General features: G+C 40.6%; 3 protein-coding genes across 4 annotated transcripts in view; 1 reads left to right on the top strand and 2 right to left on the bottom strand.

The window, feature by feature from the left end:
- The window catches only part of RAB3D (RAB3D, member RAS oncogene family), a 35,787-nt gene extending 26,809 nt beyond the window's left edge, over nt 1-8,978 (bottom strand). The window contains exon 1 of the mRNA XM_026716814.2: nt 8,240-8,978. The gene's annotated coding sequence lies outside the window, so the exon portion shown is untranslated. The remainder of the gene's footprint in view (nt 1-8,239) is intronic.
- A 6,696-nt stretch (nt 8,979-15,674) lies between these two features.
- On the bottom strand, nt 15,675-24,344 carry TMEM205 (transmembrane protein 205). 2 transcript variants are annotated; one of them, XM_026716816.2, is made up of 4 exons: nt 23,948-24,344; nt 20,389-20,490; nt 19,939-20,102; nt 15,675-16,518 (listed from the first exon to the last, which is right to left on the bottom strand). In XM_026716816.2, exons 2-4 carry the CDS (start codon nt 20,486-20,488, stop codon nt 16,216-16,218), a joined length of 567 nt encoding a protein of 188 aa, XP_026572601.1. In that variant the 5' UTR covers nt 20,489-20,490; nt 23,948-24,344; the 3' UTR covers nt 15,675-16,215. The 2 variants fall into 2 exon arrangements, with proteins under 2 accessions (XP_026572601.1, XP_087782109.1); XM_087925983.1 differs by having other exon boundaries at nt 21,302-23,975.
- The window catches only part of CCDC159 (coiled-coil domain containing 159), a 23,634-nt gene continuing 22,004 nt past the window's right edge, over nt 24,079-25,708 (top strand). The window contains exon 1 of the mRNA XM_087925982.1: nt 24,079-24,183. Coding sequence (XP_087782108.1) covers nt 24,157-24,183 — 27 coding nt within the window. The 5' untranslated portion in view covers nt 24,079-24,156. The remainder of the gene's footprint in view (nt 24,184-25,708) is intronic.

Below are 25,708 nucleotides of genomic sequence, written 5' to 3'. Positions count from 1 at the left end.
CAGGGTGAGATTGGGTATAGTTATTCCGGGCACTTTGGAAAAGGGCAGAGTATAAGTTAATACAAAGAGTACAAAGAGTACAAAGAGAGGAGGACGCTGCTATATTATCCCAAAGTATTCTAAAAGAAAATCCTCCCCTCTTCTGTAGCCTCAGGAACATTCACTGCTGTGTGGTGCCTGGCATTTTTAGGAGGAAACTAAGGGAGATATCTCTACATCCCATTGTTAACACACTTGCTAAAGAATGCAGATGCTAACACTGGCAGGCTTCAAACACTGTTGTAAATTATGGATCCCCAGGCACTATACCCTCATGCAACCTGGCTGACATAAACCTTAATTTTCTAATTTATACAGAAAGAAGAACAATTTACATCACAGAGAAAAAAGAAAAACGTCTATACAAATTCTTCTATACCTTTAAACCCCGTTTTTTCTTAGAAATCACACTACCCCAAACATTCAGTTTTCCTGTACTTGCTACCTTCTGGAGATTTGAATAAGTTAGATCCAAGGCTGAGAGAGAGAGAATTCCTCTCATTTCTTCAACCTCAGGCTCAGCTTCTGCTGTTCTGCTTACAGATCTACACTTCCAGCTTAGTCTAGAGTGAAGAGCATGAGTCACCCACTAACTACTTCAGGAGTGCAGGGAGCCAAGGTGACGTTGTCTTCAACCCATCCTCACCCTCCACCCATGTCTCCTGGCTTCATTTCAAAAGCAGCTTTTTCTGTCTTGCACTGGTATGCTGGGCTTCCAGCAGTTCCCCTCACTCCAACTGACTACACTATGGTGGGAATATATTTTTCTCATCAGGCACTGCCTCTAGCCTCCACATTTTTTGCTCAAGTTGATTGATGGAACATATGAAGGTAGACTATTCTGTTAAAGAAATCCAACAAAAAAGCCAAACAAAAGCCAAACTAGGGAGTTTGGCTGAAATTCTGCCAAGTTCTCCTTCAAGCGACAATGATAGAACTGTGTTTTCTTATTCCATTTTTAAAACCAGTCCAGAAGAGGTAAAGAAGCTAGGGAATTCACCCATCAAGGGCTGCAGGAGACCAAGTGCAAGTGAAACAATAGGCCACTGAGGCCAAAGCAAAGCTAAATAAAGCACTGAAATCTAGAAAGTTAGTTCTTGGTAACACAAGTGGAAACAAGCTGGTAAAAGTTGCAGGCTGAGTAAAACCTTATAACTAGCAACATTTGTCTCTATAACCAAAGGAGAGGAAGGGAGGTTAATCTTAATCTGTGTATATATGACAGATTACAGATTAACAGAGTTGAAAGGGACTTTGTAGGTCATCTAGTCCAATCCCTCCACCAAAGCAGGAGACCCTACACCATTTCTGACAGATGGCAGTCCAGTCTCTTTATTTTTTTATTTATTTTATTTGGTTTGTCAATTGCTTACAAGATGATAGGTATAGGTAAAAACATAGTTATGACTACATGGATACATATAAGAAAAATAAAAGAAACAATAGGACAGGGATGGTAGGCACGTTGGTGCGCTTATGCACGCCCCCTACAGACCTCTTAGGAAAGGGGTGAGGTCAATAGCAGACAGTCTAAGGTTAAAGTTTTTGGAGTTTGGTGAAGAAACCACAGAGTCAGATAGAGTATTCCAGACATTGACCACTCTGTTGCTGAAATCGTATTTCCTGCAATCAAGTTTGGTACGATTAACCTTGAGTTTGTATGTATTGTTTGCTCTTGTGTTGTTATGGTTGAAGCTGAAGTATTCATTGACAGGTAGGACATTGCAATGTATGATTCTATATAATGTACTTAGATTGGACCGAAGCTTCTTGAAAGCTTCCAGTGATGAAGCTTTTCCTCAGAAATCTGTATTCTGTGCCTGTGAATTTGCCTGACAAACAAGGAAGAAACATTTAAAGCAATACTGATGCTCCGAGTTTTAAACTCTATGGACTTCCTGATTCCACCCTTCTCAATTAATATATCACTGCTGGCCTTAGAGACAACTAAGATATCAGTCCTCAAAAAAGAAGCCATTTATAACTAATCCTACCACAAATGCCTTCCTAATCGGCTAGTATGACAACTTTTACAAATCCACCCATCTCTCTCTTCCAGTGAAATATATTCAGGCTCATTCTGTAATCCACATTTCCCAACACGCTGATGAGGAGATACTCTTTTCTTTGATGTTAATCCCCTGTTAAGTGCAGACCAATTGATTTAGTTTGTGCTGAGTGTCAGCCACTAGAATGTCCTAGAAAGTTTTGCCATTGTAATTCAAAGACTAAAGAGATATTTCAGTCATATTAACATGCAACTGTTCCACATAAAGTGATCTCTGCAAAAAACGTTGCAGGCTGGAAAAGGAATTGATTCAAAGGACCAAGCTTTTAGCCAAACCCATGCTCTCTTTTCTTGGGAGCCTCAGCTCTTTGAAAATGTTCCTCATCACTTCCCTTGCATAGGTAATCTTTGACTTATGACCATTTGTTTATTTGAAATCTGAAACAAGTAACCTTTCAACCAGTCCGACACAATACACCTCAGCATCACAATTCACTTAACAACTACATTATTTGCTTATAAGTCAAACAAGATTATAAAATCAGTCACATGATTACTCACTTAGCAACCTCGTCTTTCAGTGATGGAAGTTCTGGTCCCAACTAAGGTCATAAATTGAGGATTACCTGTATTACAGAGAAGTCAAGGGAACCAGAAGCATCTTTTCAGGTCTTTCTCACACAGAAAATTGGGGTTGGTTTTTTTTATATTGGCCAATACAAACCACCCTTGACTGGATATTTTACAGTATCCTTGCCCTGCCACGCCCACCAAGCCACGCCACAGAACTGGTAGTAAAATAGAATAGATAGAATTAATTTATTTTCAATCTCAAATAAGGTCCAGAACAGTAGACAATATATTAATCTAGCAATAAAAATATGGGAAGAAAAACTTTAGTACCCCCACCCCATCCCACAGCTAGGCAGCCAGACAAAGGGAACTAAAATGGGCCGTCATAAAAATGCCTATTGTCTGAGAGGGGCTTTCACCTGCAGTATTTTTACCCCTGTACCCCACAAAAGTTTGCCTTGAAGCCATTTCAATTAGTCCCTTTTTTCTCAGGATGAAATCCACCTCTTTTACAGCATTATTTCTACTGCTGAAACCAAGGAAGATACAGAAAACATGCCCAAAGATTAAAAAGCAAATGCAAATTCATCTCCACCAACTTCTACCTGCTTGTCTGCTTGGAAAGCAGCAAATAATTTGTTGCTTTGAAACTAACACATTCAGACCTTCTTATATATTGAAAAGACAATAAAATAGAGATTATTTTAAAAATAGAGATTAAAATAATAAAATCAAAATAGCAATAGCAATTGCACTTAAGACTTACATACCACCCCATAGTGCTTTACGGCATTCTCTGAGTGGTTTACAGTGGCTGCCAACATGATACATGGCTGGGCGATACAAACTTTTAATTGCTGAGTCTTCTTAGGATATTCCCTTTCCAACCTAACAATAATTGAAAAAAATGCCAAAACATTATAACTAGTCCGTAAATAACAACAAATTAAGCCTTTCTATTGTAGGCCTAAGGAATAAAACACATTGTGCACTCAGACTGATGTAAGGATTTCCTGGCAGAAATTTCAGAAATATTAGCATCACCACTGAAATGTTGAGATTGAGAATCTTCATAGATTTGTCACATTATAATAAATGAATTTCACTTTTTTCAGTGAGTACCAATATTATAGAAATGTATTCTTTTTAAAATAATTTCTTAAATAAACATTTCATTCAAATCACTTAGTCACAGGTCTACAAATACTAGCTTGATATTGGTAACTCAGCAAAAATGTATGAAAAAATGGTTACAATTAATCTGAATTTCTACCATTTGTATTTGAATATAGAATTAGTAGTAAAGAATTCTGTCATTATGCTTTTCATACAAAAGAGGACTCCTCTGCCTTTCTAACCTTTAACCAGCATTCAGACCAGAGGTGGTATTCAGCAGGTTCTGACCAGTTCTGGAGAACCAGTAGCGGAAATTCTGAGTAGTTTGGAGAACCGGCAAATACCACCTCTGACTGGCCTTGCCCGCATCTATTCTCTGCCTCCTGAGTCCTAGCTGATTGGCTGGGTCTTCTTTTGTTGCCCTGCATAGGAGAACAGAACTGGAAAGCATATTAGTGGGATGGGGAGGGAATGGGATTTTGCAGTAACCTTCCCCCTGGAGTGGGGTGGGAATAGAGATTTTGCAGTATTCTTCCCCTGCCACGCTCACCAACCCACTCCAACCAAGCCACACCGTGCCCACCAAGCCACGCCTACAGAACCAGTAGTAAAACAATTTGAATCCCACCAGTGATTCAGACCTTCTTTACTATCTATAGATTACTTCAATAGTTATCAGGTATGAAGTGCTAGTGAACATGGCTGTTGTGCATCATGGATTGTTTAAGATAATGGGATTTAAGTATCATAGGATGCTTGGGGGGAGGGCACAATGGGATAAAACAGAAGAATTACAGGTAAAATGAGCTAACTAACTTTCAAGGAGGTATGCTACTCTACAATTCCCAAGTCCTTAGCTAGGGCATGGGATAATGAATAAGATTACCCTTAAGCATGTTTGTAAGTCTCTTCCTCTTTTTGTAAATAACCACAATGTTCTCAAACAGACTGAATCAGAATTGTAAGAGCAAGCAACTTCTAAGCAAGCTTAAACTCTAACATCCTGAAAACCAGAAGGGACCACATGCAGGAGCTGGGGTTTTAAAGCAGGCTTTGCCATGGTAAAATTGTACACTGCTCAGAAAAATAAAGGGAACACAAAAATAAGACATCCTAGATCTGAATGAATGAAATATTCTTATTACATATGTTGTTCATTACATAGTTGAATGTGCTGACAACAAAATCACACAAAAATTATCAATGGAAATCAAATTTAGCAATCCATGGAGGTCTGGATTTGGAGTTTCACTCAAAATTAAAATGGAAAAAAACACTACAGGCTGATCCAACTTTGATGTAATGTCCTTAAAACAAGTCAAAATGAGGCTCAGTAGTGTGTGTGGCCTCCACGTGCCTGTATGACCTCCCTACAACGCCTGGGCATGCTCCTGATGAGATGGCGGATGGTCTCCCGAGGGATCTCCTCCCACACCTGGACTAAAGCATCCCCCAACTCCTGGGCAGTCTGTGGTGCAACATGGTGTTGGTGGATGGAGCGAGACATGATGTCCCAAATGTGCTCAATTGGATTCAGGTCTGGGAAACGGGCGGGCCAGTCCATAGCATCAATGCCTTTGTCTTGCAGGAACTGCTGGCACACTCCAGCCACATGACATCTAGCATTGTCATGCATTAGGAGGAACCCAGGGACAATCGCACCAGCATATGGTCTCAGAAGGGGTCTGAGGATCTCATCTCGGTACCTAATGGCAGTCAGACTACCTATAGCGAGTACATGGAGGGCTGTGCGGTGTCCTAAAGAAATGCCACCCCACACCATTACTGACCCACTGCCAAACTGGTCATGCTGGAGGATGTTGCAGGCAGCAGAACATTCTCCAAGGCCTCTCCAGACCCTGTCATGTCTGTCACATGTGCTCAGCGTGAACCTGCTTTCATCTGTGAAGAGCACAGGGCGCCAGTGGCGAATTTGCCAATCTTGGTGTTCTCTGGCAAATGCCAAATGTTCTACATGGTGTTGGACTGTAAGCACAACCCCCACCTGTGAACGTCGGGCCCTCAGACCACCCTCATGGAGTCTGTCTCTGACTATTTGAACAACCACATGCACATTTGTTGCCCGCTGGAGGTCATTTTGCAAGGCTCTGGCAGTGCTCCTCCTGTCCCTCCTTGCACAAAGGTGGAGGTAGCGGTCCTGATGCTGGGTTGTTGCCCTCCTATGGCCTCCTCCACGTCTCCTGATGTACTGGCCTATCTCCTGGTAGCCCTCGATGCTCTGGACACTAAGCTGACAGACACAGCAAACCTTCTTGCCACAGCTCACATTGATGTGCCATCCTGGTTGAGCTGCACTACCTGAGCCACTTTTGTGGGTTGTAGACTCTGTCTTATGCTACCACTAGAGTGAAAGCACCGTCAGCATTCAAAAGTACCAAACCATCAGCCAAAAAGCATAGGAACTGAGAAGTGGTCTGTGGTCACCACCTGCAGAACAGCTCCTTTATTGGGGATGTCTTGCTAACTGCCTGTGCTTTCCACCTGTTGTCTATTCCATTTGCACAACAGCATGTGAAATTGATTGTCAATCAGTGTTGCTACCTAAGTGGACAGTTTGATTTCACAGAAGTGTGATTGACTTGGAGTTACATTGTGTTGTTTAAGTGTTCCCTTTATTTTTTTTGAGCAGTGTATTTAGACTATATTATTTGAACCAGCGAGGATTTTTCTCCTTTATGCAAGAAAGAGAAATCTAGCTAGTGTTTCTCAACCTCAGCAATTTTAAGATGTGTAGACCTCAATTCCCAGAATTCCCCAGGCAGCAGAGAAGCAAGGAATTCTTTTCTACAGAAAGTGTTGCTTTTTTAAGATCCAGATCATGAGGTAAGCTTCAGATGCAGCTCTACCTTTTCAGTAAGAAATAGACCTTAACTTAGTTTCTAATAATTTTGTTGGGTTTATGTTAATATTAGAATAGTCCTCTAATATTCTATGGTTTACAAACTTGATTTGGGTTTACACTTCATGTGAAGCCACCTTTTATCATGTTATGCTAAGCAACTGTAACCCAACAGGTTTAATAATATCCAAGCTTCACAAGTTATAACAGTTGGCTTCATACAACATGCTAAGCCAAAAATAAACAATCATACAACCTATGAATCCGGCTTTTGTGGTTGTTTTTTTAATACTGCTCTGTTTTTGTCCTCCCAAATCAAGGTAGATTAGGAAAACATCACCAAAGGAAAATGTCAACTGTACAAATTGTGAGAGAAAATAAAAGTCTAGATTCATCAGCTTATCTGTACACTCCACCCAAGCAGTCTTGACTCCAGGAATGCCACGTTTCATTGCTCAAAAGCTAGGAAGTGCCATTCAGGTGTGCAGATGCCCTTTTTGCTTCTAATGATCATGGTGTCAGGTTTCCAAGTGATGATAATATTGGAAAGCTGCAAATATTGACAGCTTCCAGGACCATCACACAAATGTGGATGCCAGCTGAGGTTGCCACAAAAGATCCGACTCACTATATGTGTTCTGGTAAAAGCACAGAAACTGGTCAAAAGAAAAAGTTTAAATCATTGCGGTGACTCTTTTAATGGTCTTCTACTAATTCTGGAGGAACTTCCACACTGGTTTGCTCTTATAGCAGTGCTAAGCAGATCTCAAAGATTCTTGAAGTGGAAGAAATAGATCTACCGTCTGTAGATCTACATTTATAGTACATTTATAATACTCTAAATAATCTACATTTATAATAGTCTGTAGATCTACATTTGATTAACAGTTGGAACAGTACCAGATTCCCACAGACATATCTAACTGCATAAGAGAGGCTATTGCAGCCTTCTCCGACTTGGTGCTCTTCAAATGGATTAGATAAAACATGCAGTAAATTTACCAATTGAACCTACAAGTTGTGGATAATGAATATTATAGTCAAACCCCTGAAAGTGCCAGGCTGAGGACTCTGTGCACCTGCTTTTTTAGGGTCCTATGGCTGTTTTGAATAGCCACTAGCTTCCAATGAAGGGATGGTCCCCTAATTCTCCCCTCTCCCTATTTTTATTGAGAAACAGCAGAACAGTATTTTGACACATTCTTGAAAGAACACCGAATTAGAACTCTGTTGATTCCACAGCGATTTAGATACATAAAACCCCGATAAAGAAGGAAAGTAATCTCATGCCATTAGTTTTATTACCCTCCAGAGGAGCTCTAACTGATGTTCGCAGTTGCCGGAGAAGGCAATGGATGCGATGCCGTTCCCCAATCGTGACTCTAGAACAAAGGTGAGTCAAATCAGACGGCTTTCCTGCGTCAACCCTAAGAGAACCCGGACGCGCCCAAGTCAATGCATCCCGAAGTCTCAAAGGAAGGAATTCGCATCCCGGCAGGTTGGACTTGCAGCCTCGCTTAGCGAACAAAAGGAGTAAAGGCAACCCCGACGCTGAGCAACGCCGGCTGCCCGGGGAGCAACCCGACGTTGCAACTGGCCCTAGTTACAAAGAGTTACAGAAGAAGCCAAAATCACTGACTTACTTCGCCTGGCTATTGGGCGTTAAGGACCCGAGCCTGGTTTCTCCCACAGGCTGGAAGCTGCTGTGATTTTCGGGCTGATTTAGTTGCTCCAGAGAAGAGGAGAAGCAGTAGTAGCAGCTGCTGCTCTGCACGGGAGGAGAGCAAAACCACCCGCGAAAAAGGAAGGCGTGCCAGAGCCGTCTTTCCGCAGCCGACTTCAGCAATCGACGCTCCACATCATCCAACCACTCCCACTTGGAGCAGGTCCGGAACGGCCGCCCGCCCCTGCTGTCTCCCCACCCCGGCTGGGTCCGGGGATTGCAAGGCAGTTCCTCCCCTGAAAGCGGAAGCAGGATTTCCAGGCGCTGCCCTCCAATTCTTACGGATCTCGACCGCCCTGCTGTACCTACGGGAGAATCTCATTTTCCTTCCTTTTGGCTGGGCTTCACTGGTAGCACAATAATACGGTTTTCGACTGCTCTACAGCCACTTCTTGCTCCGGAGAAAGTTTAATCGAACTCGGTGTTCTCGTATGATGTTAAAATGTTATCCAAAATACATTTTAGGGTTCTATTTATCTCCTATTGTTTTAGATGTACGTGATTAACGAAACCAAGCCTGAAACTGCAGTAAAGAGTACAGTAATTGTAGCAAGAGCAGAATGATCTTATGGATATCCTTATTCAGGTTTCTTAAATCACGGTTGCGCTCCAGTTCACGTGTACTTGAAGATTTCTCGGTGCAGACAATTGTGCCTCTCTTTGAGGCAGGCTGTGCGGTGACGTCACAGATTTTGCGTAAAGCAAGGGCTAGTCAGGGCTCGTCAGGCGTTTGTTTCTATAAACTGAAAGTCGGAAAACGCATACATTTAAATTATAATTATATCCCCGTTCTATCAGTGTTTCTGATTTCGAAGAACTCGAACGAACAACCTCGAAAAGGCTAGTCTCTTAAACTGTGGTCACATACACCTGAGTGAGTCTGCTTGTAACATTCCTACTGCAAATACTCTTCTGAGGTTTCAGGTTTTTTGTATCATGTGAACCTAAAACAAGTATTTTATTGATTTACTGAAATGCTCTAATTTATAGCATTTGGATTAAAATAATCCAAGATGACAGCCAGTTTTGAATTCAAACAATACAGTAATGTGCTGGGTGGGAGGTGGAAGGTAATATGTAATAACATCGAACCAGCCTATTTGCAGGACTACCTCTCCCCCACTGTTTTTGCCTGCTCCTTCAGGTTTAACAGGGAGGGCGTGCTCCAGATTCCCTCCATCAGACAATGTCATCTTGTTAGACCCCAGATCATGTCTGTTTTGTGGCTGATTTGTGAAACAGCACCTCCCTTAGAGATCTGTGTGGCCCCAAGTCTTCTGTAAGGCATTGAGACCTGGTTGTACCCCCAGGCATTTGTGCCAGGAGGCAAGGTGAATCTCTTGCTGATGTGGCTTTTTATTTTGGGATTATTTTAACTGGGGTCTTGTGACTGTAGTGTTATGTTTTCAATCCTTGTGAAGTACTCCACCCAGAGTCATTATTGTGAAATGCGTGATCTGTAAATAGTTAAGTTTTGTGCTTGCTCTGAAGTTTACATCTGACTATGCCATACACCTGACTTAGGTGATTGGTAGAAAATTAGGCATGTGTGGGCGCATGTGGATCTTGATGCTTGGCAACTAAAAGAACAAGTCCCTGCATGTTTTTGCCAAAAAAAAATTTAAGTGGTTTGCTCCTGTCATCTTAGGACTGAGAGAGACGATGGACCCAAGCTCTGCACATCCTGGTTGGTAATCATGAAAGGAGTCATAGAATGACCAAGCCAGATTCAAAACATGTATATTTATATGTCTTGTTTAATTAAGCAAACAATTAGCTGCTGTCTCAAGCAGTTTGGAAGAATATGTGAGGTAGCACTATCTAGTGCTGGTTTGACTAAAACACATTTTAATTTTTAGTAAGAAATATCAAACTGATTATAGGCATGTCATACAGAATAACTAATGAACCATGTTTTAATCTAATTTGTTAAGTGAATTCAGTCTATGTGGTGGGTTTGGTTCAGTCTGTTGTGCAAATTCAGAAGATTAGGTTAATTGGATAACTGATTCTGTTTACCATAGGTAAACTCAGTTTGAACACAACTTTAGGACTCTGTTCATAGATCTATATAAGGTGTAATCTAACATCTATAGAAGTTGTTGGAAAGGGAATTTGGAGGTCTCCTAGAAAGCTGGAATAGTAATAGCACTTAGATTTGTATACTGCTCCACAATGCTTTACAGCACTCTGAGCAGTTCACAATAATCTGGGTCCTCATTTTACCAACTTCAGAAGGATGGAAGGTTGACTCAATCTTGAGCCTATCAGGATAAAATTCCAGACTCTGGCAGAGTTTGCCTGCAATACTGTATTCTAACTGCACCACCAGGACTCTTGACCAGGGACCATTGACCATCACAAATTACTGTCCAACCCAGTGGTGGGATTCAATTTTTTTTACTACCGGTTCTGTGGGCTTGGCAGGCATGGCTTGATGGGCGTGGCAGGCGAAGGATACTGCAAAATCCCCATTCTCTCCCCTCCCCATGCTACTAACCTGCTTTCCAGCTCCATTCTCCTGTGCAGGGCAACAAAAGAAGACCCAACCAATCAGCTGGGACTCGGGAAGCAGAGAATAGATGGGGGTGGGGCTAGTCAGAGGTGGCATCTCTGAAGTACTCAAAATTTCCGCTACCAGTTCTCCAGAACTGGTGAGAACCTGCTAAATACCACCCCTGGTCCAACCTTTATTTGAAAATCATCAGTGATGCCTATTCCTTTGCTTAATAGCAACCACAATCAGGAAATGACTCATTTACTCCTTATTTTGAACCTGAGTCTGTTTCTAAACTACAGTGACTGTTGAGTTGGGTGCCACCTATCTTGTATTTCCACATCTGGTTTTTCTTGTCTTAGTGCAGGGGTGTCAAACTCGTGGCATCACATCACATGATGTATCTCGACTTTTTCTCCTTCACTAAAATGGCGTGGGCATGGCCAGTGCGTGATGCATCCGGCTCGTGGGCCATGAGTTTGATGCCCCTGTCTTAGCCATGTATAACTCTGCATTTCTTCTAATTAAACTGAATTTTACTGGAAAGAGGCCCAATGTTCAAGTCTTTCAGGATCCTTTTGAACCTTGAACCTTCATGTAGATAGCTGCGGATAATAGCTGTGCAGTCCCAGGAAAAAGTGTGGCTGTTTGGGGGAACTGCAGTTAAATGCTGTGCGAGTGCCCTATGGGATTTAGAAGTTTGATTTTTATTCTCCACTAGCACAGCAAAGAAAAGAAGAAATTAATATTTTCTATTTTAATATTTGTTATATATTTATTTATGTAACATAAATAACAAGGAAGGAATGCAGAATCTTTTCTGATGCTAGACTAAAATATATAGTCAATTCAAAATGGATAGGATATGAGACTAAAGCCACCATGTGTGCAACAGGGCCATACAATGGACAAAGGGGCCAGCTTCCCTGCTCAGCAGGGCAGCGTCAGGGAATTTAAAAACCGGCCTTAAGGTTCGAATCCATGTATGTGTTGGATGTAGTATGTGTATGTATTGGGAATTATACCATGTAATTAAAATTATCTACCATGGATTAGCCCATTTTCTTCTTTTCTATATCATCCTTCCTGACCTAAGCTTGGTGCTCAGTCCGCTTTGTTTGGGCTAATGAACACTATACTGGTGTTTCAACGTAGAAAATGGAAACTCAGATCTCTATTTCTCTGATTCTCATTTAGTGGAGCAGTTTTTCACCAAGGTAACCCGATAGGTGAAGCATTTTTTGGGTTTCAGATCGGAAATATCAGCCCTAAGAAACATAATATTCTATTATTTCTATGTGAAATAACATTACATTAATGTAGTCTGTCAAAGGAAGATATTTCCCTTGCCAATCCCACTATTGTTTGGCTGCCTATTTGCTCTCTGCTGTACTCATGCTTGGATGACATGGTTGCTACTCTTTCTGCGTGAAGTTTCATTTTCATCTTTCTGTCCAGGTTAATTCTTCCTGTTCCACACATCAGTTTGCTTCTTCCTGGTTAAACTTCTAATCTCCATTTTATTTGTAAGTTTTAAACAAAATTTACTTAAGCTTCATACCGGTTGGTAGATGCTGAGTCATGAGAGTATACTTGCCCTTGTCTTTAGCTCAATCTGTTATCCCACTCTAAACAAGATATTGAAATTTCTTTAATGATTTCATAACAGTCTTATAATTAATCTGCTGATATACCTGAGCTTTTTAAAGTTTCTTGTCTTACAAGGACAACTTTAATTAGCACATGAATGTGAAGATCAGAAACCAAAGAAAAATTGCAATTATCAGTGTAGAACTAAAACATACAGTACCAAATTGGATATCCCAGAAACAAATCAACTTAGGTGGACTAGACTACAAGTGTGGCACAAAATATGTGTTTGATTTGTTGCAGGTGGCCTAGCTTTTTCTTTATTTTTTTAAAGCCCTACCATAATGTCTCGATGCAAGGCTGGCTTGAGAAAAGGAAGGGGGGAAGGAGACAGGAATTGGCCTAATAAGCTATGATTGCTTATGACATGCAAGAATTTTCCTAGTTTTTAAAAATTGTTCAAGAAGCCTAATTCAGGACTTAAGCTCATATAAAAATTAGAAAAGAATAAGCTCCCCACTTTTATTGCCAACTTAGACTGAGATAAGTTATTGCACTGTATATATATTGACCATCCCTTTCTGTCTCTTAGTATGTTTGTGATATGGCTTTTTCTCCAAGTTGAGATCACCTTCTTGTCTGTTTTGCTCAGAAAATATTTGGTAGCATCCAGTTCTCCTGATGAATGTGCTTTATTCAATGCCTCCTTTTTTTGTTTTTTGTTTTAGACCACAGTCTCCCACAGCCCCACTGGGACAGAACTAGCAGTTTACTGGACTGCAGTAATCTTTCTTCTTGACAACAGCCTGTTTTTCAGGCGACCTTCTGGAAGCGGTGGAAAGCTGAATTATTAAGGGTTACATTGCAAGAGCTTAGCCATGTAGATTTAACTACTTTAACAAGTAATTGAAAAGTTGAATCATGTAGATTGGACAACTGTGCATGTTGCAAAGATTTCATGTTAATACTTGGCACACTCTTCTGAGTTTATCATAGGCATATCCATATAATCAAAGACAGGTAAACATCTCCCTATAAGCCAGTTCTGCTGTTGGGAAGGGAGATTTTTTTTAGTATTGTTGGTGGGCAGATTTTACATGGGCTTTAGAGCAGGCAACTGATGGAAGGAAGGAAGGGAAGGGAAGGGAAGGGAAGGAAGGAAAGGAAGGAAGGAAGGAAGGAGCACTTTTACGTGTTGCTGTGGAACAACAAGTTGAACTGTATTTACTAGTCTAGTCCATTTTTTCTCAAACTTAGCTACTTTAAGATAAATGAATTTCAACTCTGAGAATTCTCCGGCCTGCATAGGTAAGTCCACATGTTGCTAAGGATGAGAAATATTAGTCTAATGAAATGTGCTGAATGAGTACAAGAATAACATGTTCAAATAACAGAGAAGCAGCTGAAATGCTGTAGTAGGAGGCATTTCTATGCAGCCTCTCCTGTCTTCCATCTCTAATTCTGAAGGCCAGGAGGATTTAACAGTGGCTTAAACATCCCTGTCAGGCTTATTTAACACGCAAAGCCATAACCAAGGAAGTAAATCTTCTAAACATGAGTATCAGTTGTGATTAAGGTATGTTTCTCAACCACAATGTAATCCATGACCTAGATCTGCAAGTCACACTGGGCTTAATTAAGACTAGCCTGGGCTATACGTGTACATATGGACATGGGCAGTTTTCCAGAAAGATAAAAGTGTTTTTTTCCCTCTATACTAAAGGAAATTTACAGGCATTTTAAAAAGATTTTTTTAAAAAAAGCCCACAGAAGGCTTATTAAATAGGACAGAGAAATCTATTCAGCTGTACAATGATCAAAGGGTATCGGTCTTTAGTACACAGCAGTCCCGTTTGATGAGACAAACTTGTAGTAGTTAGAAGGAAGTAGGTGGGTACAATCTGTGAAGTAAATATCACCTGGGTACAACCTGTGAAGTAAATATCACCAAGTCATAGCTTTAGATTAGACTGTTAAGGGTGAGTTTGCCATTTGATCATTAGTTGAATGTACACACATGTGCATTAATGTGGCTTGTTTGGGTCATGCTTTAGCATGGTTTTTAGCAAACCATGGTTTAGTGTAATGCATGGAGCCAGCTGTGGCTTAAATTATGACCTTATTATGATGCTTAGATCAGAGCTTGTGGTTGAAATGGCCAATAAGATGCCTTTAGAGATTCTGAATTATCATCCCAATTAGAACATCCAGGAATTAGGTAAATATATTTTCCTCTTCATTTATCCCAATACTGGTTGCATCTCTTCCTGGCAGAAGTGGTCAAATTTTGTATGCACCTGAGGCACAGCAGGCCTTCTCTAACAGCAAAAAGTACAATCATTTTCTCATGAAGCTTTCTTTAGTATGTGGCCCAGATGGCGGAGTAGCACGGTGAGCTGGAACAGGATTGTATTCTCAGGTTCAGAGGTGCCAGAATTTGATATTCAGAGCAGAATTTTAAATATTCTCTAGGTTCATTTTACATTTAAATGATCTATTCAGCAGGCTCATTACCCATTTGTCCTGGTTCATCCAATACTAGGCTTTAAAAAAAAAGCCTGCAAATGTCTTGTTGCATTCAAAGCAATACCTCACAAAAGCTTTAGGTCCTAATTTATGGCTGATGGCCTGGGAAGCAAATGCAAAGAGATAGGCCATGTTATACCTGGCTGCCACCCATAGTCCTAGTCTTCTTAATAATATGACAAAACAGCTTACATATAAAATCACAAAAGAAAACAAACGCTGGTTTTTGCAGTATACTAAACCCATATCATACAAACTATTTGTTTAACATGTGAACAATAGCAGTGGTTCATGAATCATGGCTTTATGTTTTAGCATGTTACAGCAATAGGATTTAGACCTATATACTGCTCCACAGTGCTTCACAGCACTCTGTACAGTGTCAGCATATTGCCCCCAACAATCTGGGCCCTCATTTTACTGACTTCAGAAGGATGGAAAACTGAGTTAATACCGAGCCGGTTAGGATCAATCTCCTGGCAGTGGACAGAATCAACTTGAAATACTACATTCTAACCACAGTATTATATGAAACCAGCCAACTGTTTTAGGAATAAACAATGGTATAGCATGAACTAGAGTCACCCAGGTAAGAAAAGAAATAGGGTGGTCACTGAAATGAGTGCAGCTCAATAGATTAAAATAGTTTATGAATCCAGTTAATTTACCTGCCAACCTGAAAATCCCTGCTGGAAACTAGGAGAGAGAAAAGATTTAAATAAGCAACAGAAGAAGAGGGCTATTAATCTACTAAAAGGTACATTTTTAATAGTAAACATTCTTTATTCCAAAAGCAGAATTCCAAAAGATAAGAATTTGTATATAAAAAGGCATTTTATATTTAAATTTTCTTTTAAGATAGCAGAATCCTTTACCTTATTGCTAAAAGTGAGTCCCATTAAAATCTTGTTCCCTGGGTATACAATAAATATTAAATGGTAGACTCTCGTTAACAATAGGGAGCCTACTGACAATGACAAATTATAAAACATTGTTATAAAAATCTCCTAACTTAGCACAACCCAAACTAATATTGCATCAAGATTTTAAAACAGAAGTGGCATTAATTTATGCAGATAGTTTTCTCTAAATTTAAATATCATCCCTTTATAATTATCAGACAATCCAATTTATACTTTGAGAGGGCATTCTGTATCTGGCTGTTTCTAGATGAATGATACACACTCCAAAAGGACTGATTTCTGGTCATTTCCATGCTCCTCCTTAGAGCAAAATCAATGTTTTTGGAGAAACCATGAGAACAAGCTAGAGGAGTGGAGAGTCTATAGACTCTCCAGTTGCAAGGCAACGAATGCCAAGTTCACCCCGGTGCAGATAACACAAACCAGATTGCAGAGAGAAGACAAGCCATGAAACTTGAAGAACTTCTGGCGCAGGTGCCGATATTTGCCGTCCTTCTCCTTCAGAAGTTGGTAAGCCTCTCGCTGACCTGAACTTCCCACTTCCTGTCCGAGCCCATGCTCCTTTTCAATCTCTTGCATCTTAAGCATGGTCTTGGTGGTGACTTGGGAGAACCAGGAGGCATTAGTGGCAACCAAAATGAGGCAAATAAAAAAGAGTGTGATCTATAAGGAAGACACAAAGTATCATGACCACTTCTGGATTCCAATATGCTATATGTAATTTTCTTGGAGTCTTTTTTTATATGAGTTCTGGAATTACATTCTTATTTCTGGAAAAATTAAAGGGCAGTTGATGAACTTGATTTTCCTCAATTTTAAGAGTCAATTAGCTACGTAGTCTAAAAAGAATTAATAAAAATGATGTATATATTTTAAATTTATTTTAAATTAACTTCCCACCAATATTCCTTCACAATTGTATGAGGTAGGTTGCTGACAGAATGTGATTGGCCTAAAGTTAGAGTCAGTTTTCTACATTACACCCTATTTATTATATATTATATATATTATATATATTACATATATTATATATATTATATATATATATATATATATATATCTCTCTCTCTCTCTCTCTCTCTCTCTCTCTCAAAGGAACTAGTGCAACATGAATACTAACTTTCCTATGCCTAGGATCAGCTCTAACAAAACACCAGTGCTTCAGAAATATTGCAAAATCTGCTGGCCAGGAAATACTTATCAATCACTTGTGTTCTTGACATTTGGCTCAGTACACAGATTATTTCTCATGATCCAAAAAGATTGTGGTGAAAAATTAAGGGGAGCGATGTTTCAATTAATTCTTTAAGGACATTATCAGATATATATGTGGTTCATATATACACATAACATCTGTATGCTTTCTCCAAGATTTTTATTTTATTGCCTCAAAACAAACTTGAGGAGCTAAATACAATGATTTTCTTCTTGAGAAGAAAATGATAGTATTGCGTAGTATCTTTTTCAACCTCTATGATCCTATCATTTTGGTTTGTTTTGTTGATCTTGAGTACAGTTAGCTGCCAATAAGGTGATTACATGTCAACTCAAAACAGGTTTTTTCAGTGCTGAACAATATTCAGATGCTTCCCTGATATACTCATGTTTAACAAACAGGGAAGTAGATATATACAGACTATATTTTTACTGTGAATGGTGGAAAAAAAATAGAAGATGGGCTCCAGCATGAGTCCAAAACCATTGGTCCCAGTGACCAACCCAGATTGGATCGTGAAAAAGATTATAACATCCCACCATTCACTAAATATATTTAAAGCCCCAGGCAATTATTCTGCTTCATGTCCCAGCCCCACGTATTTTCTTCTGTCAAAAGTTCTTCTTAGAAGAAAAATGAAAAAGATAAATAAAAAAGGTAAGTAAAACTCATATCTTTTGAGGCAGCACTACAGTTGTACTTTGAAAGCCCCCACCTTATCTGCCCTTAAGAATTTCTCTCCAGGATTCAGATGTTGTGCTAGACAAGAATCTGGTTTGTTTAGTTTTAGATTAGCATGTTGCATGAACACAGCCATTGAAGCATGACAGTCACTTCAGTGTTCTTACTCTTGTTGCTCTTAGCATGACAGAGAAGACTGTTTGGTAAGAAATGAAATCATTTATTTATTGTATTCTATATTTGAAAAATATGCCCAGAATTATTTAGAAAGATCTTGTAATGCTGCACCTATTATCCTGGGATCTACTCTGCATAACAAAATTACATGAAACAAGAAATTAGAGTAACACACTCATACTCAGATTTTTTCAGAGGTGGGAATGGTGATGAAATGAAAAAGCATTACATGCTAAGTGTTGTAATGTCTTTCTTTAGTAAAATATTACAAAATATATGTTAATTCAGTAGGGCTCTTGATTAGTTGATAAATTATAAAAAAGGGCTTTATGGCATTTTAAAGATAATCAAATTTATTATAGCATATGCTCATATTTAAAGTGCCACAAAATATTCTGCTGCAAAGGTTATACATAACTATCCATCTATCCAAGAATTATTAATTTACTATGATGCATTTTATGTGAACCTTTGCTTTTCTTCTGAAATATAGTTGTGAAGGCTGGGAGCAAAGATGCAGGGAAGGAATGAATATGATAGTGTTCTAAATACACCCTCTGAGTTGGAATATTCTGGAAGATTTAGAAATGTTATACACTGAGGACAGGGAGAAAGAAAGCAGAATTGCAATCCTAAACCAGTTTATTCAGAAGCCCACTAAATACAGACAAATAGGGACCTCTTCAATTTGTATTATCTCTGTTTATCCTTTATGAATGTCACTATGTCACTATCATTCTGCTTATCAAATCATTTAACCAAGAAGGCTGCCAAAAGTTCATCTCATAAGAACCTGGCCATGGATTTGTATATAGATGTAGAGCATTCTGAAACTAAAATTATTACCCAGAGAAGGAAGCATCAGTGCCTTTCCACCATCAACAGCTATCACTTGTGTAGCTATAGAATTGAATGGGTAATTGTATGTCTTGTAATGTAAATATATCTACCTGTATATGCCATTACGACTATCTTTAATCTGAAGCAGCTGGTTCTGCAAAGGTCCTAGGGAAGGGGTGTCAAACTTGATTTCATTGAGGGACACATCAGGGTTGTGTTTGACCTTGGAGGGCTGAGGTGGGCGTGGCCATGGTGGGTGTGACACGGGACATGAATTGCGGGCACCTGTGGTGGCCAAGTGCTAAGGCAGGACTTCCCTGAGACCCTCACTCACTCTCATTATAACCTTCCTACCTTCCTTCCTTCTATCTATCCATTCATCCGTCTTTTTCTTCTTTTTCCTTCCCTCTTCATTCTCCTTTCTTCTTCCTTCCCCTCTTTCCTTATTTTTCCTTCCATGCTCTCTTTCCTTCTCTTTCTTTGTTTTTCCTTTCCCCTTTCTGCTCTTCTGTCCCTTTTTGCATGCTCAAATGCAAAAGAGGAAACACTTCTCCTTTTGTTTTGTTTTTAGTTTGTTTTAATAACCCTCTGCCAGTGAAAATGGAGGGGGGGGGGCATCCGCACCCTGCCTGGGCCCCTTTTTTGGCCGTGACAGCCTCCTGCAGCTCTCTGCCTGCAAAAACATAGCGGGAGGCGCATGTGCCCCCAAGCTCCATTTTCACTGGTAGAGGCACCATGGTCCTTTGCTGTTTCCAGGCCGGCCCCATCAGCCAGATTTAAACATCCCACAGGCCGGATCCCACCCATGGGCCTCAAGTTTGACACCCCTGTCCTAGGGAGATAGGAAGAACATGGAAGAATATACATGAAAAAGTATCAGAGCAATAAAATGATAGAAAAAGATGGACTTAGAAGGCACTATTAAATAGGAGATAATGGAAGTCTTCTAAGAGATCCAATTTGAACAGTGAAACTGCTTAGGTCAATGAAGCCAAGAGGATTTTTTAAAGAATAACAAGATCTCTCAATCTTAGATGAGTTGGGAAATTTGAATGCTGATATGATGACAAGCTGAAGGCATTTTCAGAATGTGCCTATATAACTTTCTGCCTGCATGCTTGCCCCTGAATGTAAAACTGCAGGATTTTAGATCATTAATTGCTACTTACCTGAACAGTTTCTCTGGTGCTGAGAAGTTCCCGTGGATGGTATGCAGCAAATATGGCAAGATTAAGGAATGTGCAGCCAAGTAAGGTATAGAAATAGAAGGGAAACAATTTGCCCTGTACCAGGCCAAAGGTGTGCCGGCTCACAGTTCGGAAAAGAACAAAACCTAGAGACAAAGTAAGGATGAGTTATATGGGGAAACATATCCTTTTCTTTAAATAGTGGGAGAAATTCAGATTTCTACATAATACTCTTTGATATGGCCCAAGGGCTAATCAATAAAGAACAGAACATAAAACACGTTTTTCTACATTAAAAATAGAGAAAGCTACTGGCAAATTTGGAAAACATGGTTGTTTCTCTCCTTCCAACTCATATTTCCTCTAACTCAGCCTTTGTCATACAGAAGAATAACATTCTAAATTAGCTCCCTACCTGCCCTACATACATACCTGCAATGAAGGTTACCCATATCTGCATTCCCCAGGCTGTAGAGAGGAGAAAAAGCTGGGTGATTCTGATAAGACCACTTGGCTCACCTTCCGTCGGCATCTCTGAAGCAAGACACATAAACATGGAAGAAAAGGAGTGAGAAAAGGGAAGAACAAGGAGACATATTGAAGGGTCTTTCACCTGGTCTTAGCCATATTGCTAAGTCCCTGATCATTGCCCAAAATGTGTAATATGGTTCCAACTATTCTGTGATGGAAAACATACCAAAAATATGTTTACTTTTGGATAGGCTCTGAATTGTATATGTATACATAAAGGACTTTTTAAAAAGGTAGTAATTGTTTTACTATCTATTTTGATTAATTACTGCAATTCATTTCAACATGTCAAATCCTCAAACATTTACCAATGTTACTTCTGACAATGTTATCAAGATGTATCTCATTTTTTGCTAATGGGGATATAAATCATGGGAACCAGTCATATTTTAGTTGTATTGAAGGTCTAAACATTAATCTCCCTTCCAAAGAACCTCCCACTGCACAAAATAGCAGCAGGCAGGCAGTGATAAGAGTTGGAGAGGCAAGCAGGCAGGCATGAGACAAAAGTCACTTGCTCAACGCTGCCTGCTACTCTGCCTAAAACAGCAGCACTCTTAATTGCCAAGAGACTAGATTAAATTTAATCTCCCCACACCTGCTCTAGTAGACAAGGCCTGGTTTGCTTATTTACACACTAAAGTGGAGGCAGGAAAGGGCCATCTCTCTCTCTCTTTTTCCCTTCCTCCCTCCCCCTCCTTCTCTCTCTATCCTATTTGTAAAACAAGCAGTCTAAAGTCATTTACAGGTAAGTCAGTCAGTTATCAGTCCAGGGATAATCCAATAACAAAGTCCAGTTCAGTATCAGACTTACATCAAATCCATGAATATCAGTCAATTATGAAAAATGGAGGAACGGCAATACTCTCCAACAGAAGGAAAACAGAGACTCAGACTCTCTTCTGAGACTAAGAGTAAGACAACCCAGGTTTCTGGCTCCATTTTATGGCCGTTTGAGAAACCACACCCAATTGCAGTTTTTTTGCTCTTAAAGAGACAGTATTAAAATGTCTATCCTGGTTTATATATTTCCAAGCCAAATACCTGTTAGGTGACTTATATTCCTAACACATTTCATAAGAGAGTGACTCGGGTTGGTATTACAGCACTTAATTAGAAAACCATTATGTGTTTTCATAAATATAAGTGAAAATTATTATTAAGAACTAAAAAATACACAAAACAAGATATATCAGACACAGTATGGGAGCCTTGCAAGATCTCCCTAGTCCCCTAGGACACCAAAGCCTGAAAGCATAGTCAGGACTTGTTGAATGATAAGAGGGGTGGTGCTAATCTCACTTCTGGGTGGTGGTGGGGGGTGAAGATTCCATAAGGCGGGTGCTGCAATGTGGTGAGCTCCTGTTACTTGCCCCAGCTCCTGCCCACTTAGCAGTTTGAAAGCATGCAAATGCAAGTAGATTAACAGATACCATTTTGGCGGGAAGGTTACAGCATTCTGTGTGCCTTTTATAGCCATGCTGGCCTCCTGATTATGAGTATCTTTGGACATTGCTGAGTCCCTCAGTCAAGAAACGGAGATGAGCACTGTGTCCTAGAGTTGGACATAACTGACAGGGAAACCTTTAGCTGTTTACAACAGAGAAGGCCTGCCTCCTGGGATCTGCCAAATGTAAATTCCCTGACAGATAGGACTTGCAGCATGTCTTCTCTGTCAGATCTGATGTTATGGGCAGTCCCTCAGATAATCTGGCCTCATGCCAAGAAGAGTTTTAAAGATCAACATCAGCACCTTAAAGTAGGGGCAACCAGAAGCAAACTGGCAACCAATATGTACTTTTCTAGGAATACATATAACTGCCTGCATCACTGCTTTCTGCACAGATGAAGCTTCCAGATAAGTTTCAAGGGCAATCATATGTAGAGCACATGACAGAAGTCGGAATGGGAGGTAACTAGGTCATAGGTGACAGTGAGCAGAGCCCCTTCCCCCCACCCCATCCAGGAACTTTGCACACGAAGTTGTGCAAAGGCCTTCCTAGCCACAACTTCCACCTGTTCTTTTGAGTAAGAATTGTGAGTTAGAAAGGACCTCAGACTGCACATGGCATAGTCCTAGAACTGGAACTTTTAAGTCGCTCAGTCTTGCCAGGGTTCAGCAGAAGGCTGTTGTTCCCCATCAAGACCCTCACAGCCTCCAGGCATCAGGATAAGATACCCACGGTATTACTTAATTCTCCAGCAGCAGAGATGTACAATTAAGTGTCATCAGCGTGCAGTACTGATGATACCTCATCCTGTGGCTGCAGATGAGCTCACCCAGTGGCCTTAAATAGATGTTGAATAGGAGAAGAGCGAGCATAGAACCCCTGTGCCATCCCATATGGTTGGGGGCTGTTAGTGGGATCTCTCTTCCCCTACCATCAACTGGAATCAGTCCCGGAGAAAGAAAGTAGAACAGCACAACACTGTGTCTCCCCCACCCCCTGAGCCAATCCAGAATTGATGGTATCAAAAGGTGCAGGGAGGGAGGTCATGTAAGGCAAGGATGGTTGCACAATTATCATCCTGTTTTCACCAGAAATCATCCATTTTGAATTTTTAAAAATGGAGGGGCGGACTGGCTGTGCTTCAAGGCGAAATGTTCTTCAACTGCTAGCTTTATTTTCCTGAGGTTTTAGGTTTGTGTGGCTACATAGATTTGATTCCAACCCTAAACTCTGTCTAGGTTTATAAGCCATTTAACTTATTTTAGCCCAATATTTCCTGGCCCCAGCCTGTGGTTCATTTATGGTTCAGCATGTTTTGGGGACCCCAAAAATGTTAAGTATTTTGCCTTCCTGTGAAAAGTGTTGTCTGATTAACACTTTCTTGGTGGCATCCATGATTCTTTCTCAAAATCCCAAATGTTCCATCAGCCCCTAAGGTAGAGAGAGGATGGCTGAGTTTCTGTGGAATTAAACTAATTTTCTAGTACACAAAACCATACCTTGAACGATTAACATGAACACTGGCTGCATATCTAAACTATGATTGGCTGTCGTATTTACTACCCAAAGGAAGTACTGTCGACACAAAGCGGAGCTCTTCAAACAAGCCTTGATGAATGCCAAAGATTTTGAGGCAATTCACTTCCAAAAACCATTGCTCGGTCCACGCTGCCTTGACATCTCCGCCCCACAAAGAAGCCCGCTGTTTCGGGGGCGGTGCAGAGTGGGAAGGAAGGGGCAAAGTTGAAGGCAAACTCGGGAAGTGGGAAATCACTGAACTTGATAAGCTGGAAAGGGAGAAAGCAGCTTTCGCAATGTACAAGAGCCTAAAGAGACAATCCCGCACACGAATCTTGCTTTGAAAGGCAGAAGACTGCCGGATTCAAATGCGCTCTCCCTCCCCCAGAAAAAGCAGCGTGAATGCTGCTCTCTTCCCTGCGCTGATCTCGGAAAGAGCACCCAGGCCACGCTGCCCCAACCGCGCCGCGATTTCCCCAGCAATCACCCACCTCTTCCGACTCTTCACTGCAGCGCCTCGGGTAGTGACTTTGCCCCCGTGCTACTTAGCAAGCAGCCCCCGCCCTCTGCATTCAGAAGGAGTAGCGTCACGAAGGGAGGCGTGGCCACGGCTGGCCGCGCCCCTTTGTTTGCACATTGAAACGCTGCTTAAACCCTCTTAAGCGCTTTCTGGTTTGGGCCAGGAGAGCTACAGAGCTGGATGATGGACGGGAAAATGGTCACAACGGTAAAGGAGTCGCGGGGTAGTGTAGGGCAGATCCCAAGGGCAGGAATTCAGGATGGGCTGGAAGAGGTGCCCCAAAGCCCTTTTCTCCCCCTGCTCCAGTGGTGCAAATCTTTCTTCACACCTCCTTTAAGCACCGCAGCCTTCCTGCTACTTCATTCCTGCCTAGAAAGCCTGAAGTGCTGATCCTGGATCAGTGCACAAAAGGGAATGCTGAATGACAGGCCGTCCCCAGCAAGAAACTGTCGGAACTTAGTCTAACACATATAAGAAAAATAAAAAATATAAATAAAAGAAACAATAGGACAGGGCCAGTAGGCACACTGGTGCGCTTATGCACGCCCCCTACAGACCTCTTAGGAAAGGGGTGAAGTCAATAGTAGACAGTCTAAGGTTAAAGTTTTGGGGGTTTGGGGAAGAAACCACAGAGTCAGGTAGAGTATTCCAGCCATTGACCACTCTGTTGCTGAAGTCGTATTTCCTACAATCAAGTTTGGTGTGATAAACTTTGAGTTTGTATCTATTGTTTACTCTTGTGTTGTTATGGTTGAAGCTGAAGTATTCATTGACAGTTAGGACATGGTAATGTATGATTTTATATACTATGCTTAGATCAGACCGAAGGTGGCGTAGTTCTAGGTTTTCTAGGTCTAGAATTTCGAGTCTGGTGGCATAAGGTATTCTGCAACAAGTAGAGGAGTGGAGAACTCCTCTTGTGAAATATTTCTGGACTTTCTCAACTGTGCTAATATCAGATACATAATGTGGTTTTCAGACTGATGAGCTGTATTCGAGTATTGGTCTAGCAAATGTTTTGTATGCTCTAGTTATTAGTGTAATATTACCAGAGAAAAAGCTATGTATGATTAGGTTAACAACTCTTAATGCCTTTTTGGGTATGTAGTTACAGTGGGCTCTAGCACTTAGGTCATTAGAAATGAGTACTCCAAGATCCTTGACAGAGTTTGGATCATCAACAAAGTCTTGACTATTCAGCCTGTATTTTATTTTCTGATTTTTTTTGCCAATACGTAGGGCAGAGCATTTATTTGTTGAGATTTGAAGTTGCCTTTTGTTTGACCATTCTGATACATAGTCAAGGTCTTTTTGAAGGGTAGCAGTATTGTCTGTGGTAGCTTTACATCATCAGCGAAGAGAATGCAGTTGCTCTTGATATGATCACAGAGGTCATTTATGTAGAGTATGAAAAGAGTTGGTCCTAGAACACTGCCTTGGGGTACACCACTGTTGACTGGTACAGAATTTGATAGGACGCTCCCAATTTTGACCATTTGTTGTCTGTTTGACAGGAATGCTTCTATCCAGTTATGCAGGTGTCCAGAGATACCATAAGATTTTAGTTTTAGGAGTATTTCGCCGTGTACCACTACATAGACTTTACAGAAGTCTATGTAGATTGCATGTATTGCTTTGCCTTGATCAAGTTGTGTAGTCCATATGTTTTTGCAGTGTAATAGTTGCAGATTACGTGATAGTTTTTTCCTGAAACCAAATTGTTTATTAGAGA

The sequence above is a fragment of the Pseudonaja textilis genome, chromosome 2, assembly GCF_049901715.1.
Source record: "Pseudonaja textilis isolate UNSWEBS1 chromosome 2, rPseTex1.2, whole genome shotgun sequence".
NCBI classification, from domain to species: Eukaryota; Metazoa; Chordata; class Lepidosauria; order Squamata; family Elapidae; genus Pseudonaja; species Pseudonaja textilis.
The sequence above is the reverse complement of the archived record's forward strand: the minus strand, read 5'-3'. Positions and strand labels throughout refer to the sequence as shown.

What these genes read in the sequence shown, in the direction of transcription:
- TMEM205 (XM_026716816.2), bottom strand. Translation starts at nt 20,488, where the DNA reads ATGCCGACGGAAGGTGAGCCAAGTGGTCTTATCAGAATCACCCAGCTT. An exon ending in ATGGGTAACCTTCATTGCAG is followed by an intron (nt 20,103 to 20,388) that starts GTATGTATGTAG and finishes CTTTGTCTCTAG; the next exon opens with GTTTTGTTCTTTTCCGAACT. An exon ending in GCACCAGAGAAACTGTTCAG is followed by an intron (nt 16,519 to 19,938) that starts GTAAGTAGCAAT and finishes TCTTCCTTATAG; the next exon opens with ATCACACTCTTTTTTATTTG.